This window comes from Triticum aestivum, chromosome 3D, assembly GCF_018294505.1.
Source record: "Triticum aestivum cultivar Chinese Spring chromosome 3D, IWGSC CS RefSeq v2.1, whole genome shotgun sequence".
In the NCBI taxonomy this organism is placed as follows: Eukaryota; Viridiplantae; Streptophyta; class Magnoliopsida; order Poales; family Poaceae; genus Triticum; species Triticum aestivum.
The window spans coordinates 544,320,631-544,326,382 of record NC_057802.1 but is presented as its reverse complement, the minus strand read 5'-3'; the positions used below and the strand labels follow the sequence as shown (position 1 = coordinate 544,326,382).

At 48.1% G+C, this 5,752-nt stretch overlaps 1 protein-coding gene across 2 annotated transcripts in view; it reads left to right on the top strand.

The window, feature by feature from the left end:
- Nucleotides 1-6: 6 nt before the first annotated feature.
- The window catches only part of LOC123080342 (protein ESSENTIAL FOR POTEXVIRUS ACCUMULATION 1), a 6,881-nt gene continuing 1,135 nt past the window's right edge, over nucleotides 7-5,752 (top strand). Inside the window, exons 1-9 of one of the 2 annotated variants that reach the window (XM_044503254.1) lie at nucleotides 7-119; nucleotides 271-342; nucleotides 683-753; nucleotides 880-1,725; nucleotides 1,831-1,924; nucleotides 2,020-2,847; nucleotides 2,946-4,757; nucleotides 4,851-5,133; nucleotides 5,488-5,639. In XM_044503254.1, the coding sequence (XP_044359189.1) occupies nucleotides 77-119; nucleotides 271-342; nucleotides 683-753; nucleotides 880-1,725; nucleotides 1,831-1,924; nucleotides 2,020-2,847; nucleotides 2,946-4,757; nucleotides 4,851-5,133; nucleotides 5,488-5,639 (4,201 nt within the window). In that variant the 5' untranslated portion in view covers nucleotides 7-76. Of the gene's footprint in view, nucleotides 120-270; nucleotides 343-682; nucleotides 754-879; nucleotides 1,726-1,830; nucleotides 1,925-2,019; nucleotides 2,848-2,945; nucleotides 5,134-5,487; nucleotides 5,640-5,752 lie in introns of both variants that reach the window. The other variant, XM_044503253.1, reaches the window with a different exon arrangement.

Sequence of the window (5,752 nt, the reverse complement as noted above, 5' to 3'; positions counted from 1 at the left end):
GGTGCCCAGCCGCCGCCGCCGCCGCCGCCAGCCCGAAACCCTAGCTCACTCCCTCCCTCGCGCGCTCGGATCCGCCATGGCCGAGAGGAAGCTGGATCGATTCGCGGCGCTCGGGAAAGGTGAGCCCCTCCCGATCCGCCGCCCTCCCTGGCCTGCGGGCGGGGAGATCCGATCTGCCCCGCCCGCCCGTCGGTTGGCCTGGTTAGCGTATGGTAGATCTGTGTGGCTGGCTGGTGCGCGCCCCCGATTTGATGTGTGCTTGTTTCGCAGATGCCCTCTCGCTCGGGATCGAGGAGGATAGGTCCACCGCCGCCGCCATGGGTTTCGTCGACGATCCCAAAGGTCCGTACCCTTGTTTCTCCCGGAACCACATCAGTGCTGCTTCGGTTCTGTTTTGGTTGTTTGCTTTGTTTTGGTATTAGCTGTTGAGGGATTACCATGGCACGTAGGCTGTCTTTTGCTCTACTGTATGTAGGATTTGGTTTATGGGAAATGGAATGGTTGCTGATAGTGTGTTTGCGTGTGTGCACGTGTGGACCCGTGTGTTCGTGCGTGCTACTGTGTGCTTTCTTGCCTTTGGGGTGGCAGTCTGAGTGCGTGTGTGAGCTGTTTTTGTGAACGTGTTTGATGGATAGCATGGTTTTACTGAGTCGTTGACCCTGAAAATCTATTGCTCTTGCAGATCAGCAGCACCTGGAGAACAGCATTCCTCTGTCCCCTCAGTGGCTTTATGCCAAACCAAGCGATGCCAAGGTTTGTCACTGGTGTCCTATTTCTGTATCCATTCAGTCGTGTGTGGGTGTAATCAGGAGTTTTAAGTCTTTGATATTTGGGTGCTGGTACAAGCCTGTATTAACTGTGCAGAACACCTGTTTGCAGATTTCAGCTGCTCATGGGTCCTTGCTTGAACCTTCTGAGAAAGATGTGAGGATGCTTGAAGGCTCTGGGGCCAAGAAAGAGCGCCGTCGGAATGCATTTGATGCTGGTTGGCTTGATGAGGAGAGGGAGACGAGCTTACTTGGGAGGAGGGATCACAAGAAGGAAGTGGACCGGGAAGTGGAGAACCGCAAAAACGATCGCCGATCTGACAATGTTTCTGCAAGGGACAACAACGATTCACGGGCAGCTCCTACATCTGGAAGGTGGGATGATGGCTCCACCCGAAATTCAGGGAATGAAGGTAGGCGTGATGGAAAATGGTCATTAAGATGGGGACCTGACGACAAGGAGAAGGACTCCAAACCAGAAAAGAAGATGGATGCAGAAAAGGATGAACCTCATGGTGAGAAACAAACACTTCCTGTAAGGCTGCTGCCTGAGTCAGACTCCCGTGATAAATGGAGACCTCGTCACCGGCAGGAGACTCAGACCAGTGGTACAGCGACATACCGTGCTGCTCCAGGATTTGGTTTGGAGAAAGGACGTGTGAAGGAATCAAATGTTGGTTTTGCCCCTGGAAGAGGCAGGGCAAACCCCAACTCAGTTCCATCCTTCAGCCGTCCATCATCTGCTGGGCCAATTGGTGCTCCACCTGTGTATGGGAGGCGTGCGGCAACTGCTGGTGCTTTTCGCTACCCAAGGGGTAAACTTCTTGACATATACAGGCAACAAAAGGCTGTGCAGTCATTTGAAGATGGCCGACGGATGCTGGAAGAAGTTCCTCCCATAACACTCTCTACTTCTGTTAAGCCACTAGCCTTTGTCACCCCTGATAACAATGAAGAGGTAACACTTTAGCAATGCCCTTCAGGGTTTCTTTTAAAGTGGCTGTTCACCTGTTAATTTTTATCACTACTACCCAGTTTATTTATCCGTTTGTGTGCTATACAGGCTGTTTTGGAAGATATTAGGAAAGGCAGGGTCACCAGCAGTGAAGCGACGAATACAACTGCACTCCAAAAGGAGAGAAACAAAGATCTTGAAGGTATGCACATCATGGGATGCATATATTACCGTCTGCCATATGATTCTTCTGTTTCTTTGCGTAAATCTGATATAACAATTATTATTCCAATCCAGCTTTTGGTATTGATGCCAACAAGGATAAAAGCGCTGAAGCATTTAGCGGGTTAAGTCATGAAGGATCTGCTGCCTTAATATCAGAGAAGGATGCCTTTTACAATGAAGGGATGTTTGCAGGTGGTATTACAGGCCCACCAAAGAAGCCTACCGAGGAAAATGCTCCCAGTCACCCACATGGACTTTCTGGCATCAGGGAAGACACAAAGTTTAATGAGGTCAAGCCAAGTGCTGATATCGATCCTAGCACTAAGTTACCTGATGATTCAAATGCTCAGTTCAATGTAAATGTTGACTATCCTACTGGCCAGGCAAGTTACACTGAAACAAAAGCTGGTGGCCAGGATAGTTACCCAGAGGAGTTGACCCTATACTATCTGGATCCCCAAGGAGGTGTGCAGGGTCCATTTATGGGTACTGATATAGTCTCCTGGTATGAAGATGGGTATTTTGGATTGGAGCTACCTGTGCGTCTAGCTCAGGCTCCAGATGATGCTCCTTTTCGCCCACTTTCTGACCTCATGCCGTACCTTGGACATAAGCCCCAATCTCTCCCACCTGTATCCCGTGGTGGAAGTGCTGAATCTCCGGATTCTGTACATAACAATTTTGAAGATGCGCTTCCTACTTCTGGTTCTTTTGGGAAGAATGATCAAACATCTAAGGCAGACTCTGGAAATTATGCAGCTAATCCTACAAGAGGTGACCAGGAAGCACCGGTACAATCACGTACTGGTTGGTTCCCCTCAGTTGAAGCACAAAAGACTGAAGCAAACCCAGATATTCGTCAGCAGCGCATTCCTGAAACTGTGAGTCAGGATGCTGAAGGTTAGTTTCCTTCCTTTCCAGTTATATAGTGTTTTTCTTCACATTCTCTTGCTCTATCCATGTCTGAATGCTCACATTCTTTTCTGTACTTGCTACAGAAGTGTTGTACACTGGGAGGCCTACCAGTGGCATGGGTCAATCTCGACCAGATTTTGATAATGACCGTGCAGATTTCCAATTGACATCACTGGATTCCCGTTCTGGGGTGGGGGAAGCTAATTTGCCCAAGCAGGATGCCCCTAGAGAGAATGAACTCAGCCCTCTTGGTTTGCTTTGGTCTGAGCTGGAAGGGATGCATCCAAAGCAGCCTCTCTCATCAAATGTGCTTGGTGTAAATGAGCGGAGAAATCCCAAACCGTCAGCTCCCAAGGACATTCCACCAGCAAATATCAGGCATGGGCCGCTTAGCCGGATGAATGAAGCCCCTGTTGTGCGTGATGAGTGGCCTGCTAACCTTGGACGGCTGGACAGCATAAATGATGCAAACATGTCAGGGCTAATTTCCCAGGTTGAACCTGAGCTAGGTCATCTGAATTATGAGGAGCAAATGCTACTTACACAGATTCGAAGGGAGCAACTGCAGCAGGAACAAATGATGGGTCGTAACAATCTGGAATTTCCTGGACAATTTGCAGGGCAGGTGTTTGATTCATTGCACCAACACAGACAGTCCATCAATCCACCGGCTCCTGAGGTGGAGCACCTTTTGAGAGTCCAGTTTGAACTTGAACACCAGCAGCGACGCCAACAGCTTCAGCAGGAGCAGCACCGCCAGCAGCTTCAGCAAGAGCAGCACCAGAGGCAGCTTCAGCAGGAGCAACACCAAAGGCAGCTGCAGCAGCGCCAAGCCCAGCTGCTGCAACAGCAACAACAGCAGCTGATTCTTGAACAAATGTTGCAGCAGCAGTTGCAGAGTTCAAACTTCGGACAAGCTAACATGGTCGATCAAGTGTTACTCCGGGAACAGTTATTGAATGACTTGCATCATCAACCCCATCATTTTCAAAGGCAGCATGATGCAGCTATTGAACAACTCATTCAAGCAAAATTTGGGCATGGCCATCATAGGGAGCAACACAATGATATGTTAGATGTTCTCTCACGTTCAAACCAGAGGCAGGCGCTTCCTTTGGAGCAGCAAATTCTTTTAGGGCTGCACCATGATCAGCTCCAAACACAACAATTGGCCAATGCTATACGGCAACATGCGGGCAGGGAGGAAGAACGGCATTTAAGTGGGGGCTGGCCAATGGATGATCCTAGCCAGTTTATCCGCACAGGAACTAGTCCAAATCAAAGCCACGCTTCCAGACTTGGTCAATTCGATCTTCTGCAGTCCCTTCAGAGGTCGTCATCTGTGGAGCATCATGACCATCTCGACCGAAGCTTATCTATGCATGAACGATTGCATAGGGGAGGTCAAGGTATTCACTCCCTTGATCGGTCTGGCTCTTTGCCTGGTGGTGCTCCTTTACCAAATCCTGATGTTGTAAATGCCCTAGCACGTCATCATGGCCTCGGTCAGATGGAAACACATGGTGATCTATATTCTGCAGGCCAGATGCCTATGCATGCCTCAGGGGTTCATCCCCAACAACACAGGCTGCAGGAGCAGCTGTCAGGTTCTCACATGGGAAGGCTGGAAAGGAACTGGTCAGATGCCAATGGGCAACTGCAAAATAGCCTGATGGAAGCTTCTCGCATCAACCAGTTGCAAATTGAAGCAGAGAAGCAGAGGAGGAATGTGGAAATGAACCTTCCCATTGACAACCCACATGCATGGGCATCCCTTATGAACAATGAGAGGAACCCAGAAGCTGAATTGAGTGATATGATTCATCAAAAACTGGTTCTTCAAGCACAGCAATCTCGTGGTTTCCCTGATGTTCCGGCGACGGCATCATTTGGACGTAAAGACACTTCTTCACTCTTTGCACAGCCTGCTGCAGATAACCCTTTAAGATCATCTGTTGACAGGTTGTCTTTTGATGATCCACTTGCAGAAAGGTCACATTTCTCAAAAATGGGGCACTTGGGACAGGATGGACCAACTACTATAGATATTTTACCGAACAATATTGAGATGAACCGGAAACTCGGCCTCAGATCAAGCTCTGCGACAATGCTTGATATGCAAAGGGGAGAATTCCCAGATGTGATGGGTGGCAGTGCATCAACTAATCAATTGGTTGGGAGTGCCAGTGATGTAGCCAGGAGGAAAAGGCAGGGTTCTAGTGCAAACTTGGCAGTGGAGGACACTGATTTTTCTGAAGCGGTCAGCAACTGGTACTTTTCTTAACTTTGCATCCGCACTCCTATTTTCATTATCCTTTTGAAGCCTCAGATGGAACTTTAATTACCGATATAAAGTGTGTTTCTACAAATATACAGTATCATACTTTTTTTGCGCACTCATCCAAGTTCTGATATCTCCATTGCTTATAGACAAAGATTTGTGATTCTTCAGTATTCTGTTAATATATACATGCCATGTTCTTTGTTTATCTTCACTTTTCCAGAGGCCATTCGGTATTTTACTTGTCCAAATTGTTATTGTCAGTTTACACATAGTGGTGCATGTGAACACACAGTTGGTTCTCTAGTATAAGGCTCAATCAAGTTTTTTTTTTCAATATGCAGGGTTGATACTGGCATCCCAAAGGGAAGCTCCCATTCCCTGCTAAAGCGCACAGCAAACCCACACGCTACTACCTCTCAGGCAGCGTCAACGGATCTGTCTTCAGCCATTAGGTCCAAGAAAGCAGGCCATGCTTCTTCTGCATCTTCTGATGGTATGCCATGTTCAACCTAACTGTGTGGTTTTCTTCTCTTGCGGAACCTATCTGTGTTTTTTTCAGTAAAACTCTTATATGCACTGTCATATTAATGTTAAGTCCAATAATAC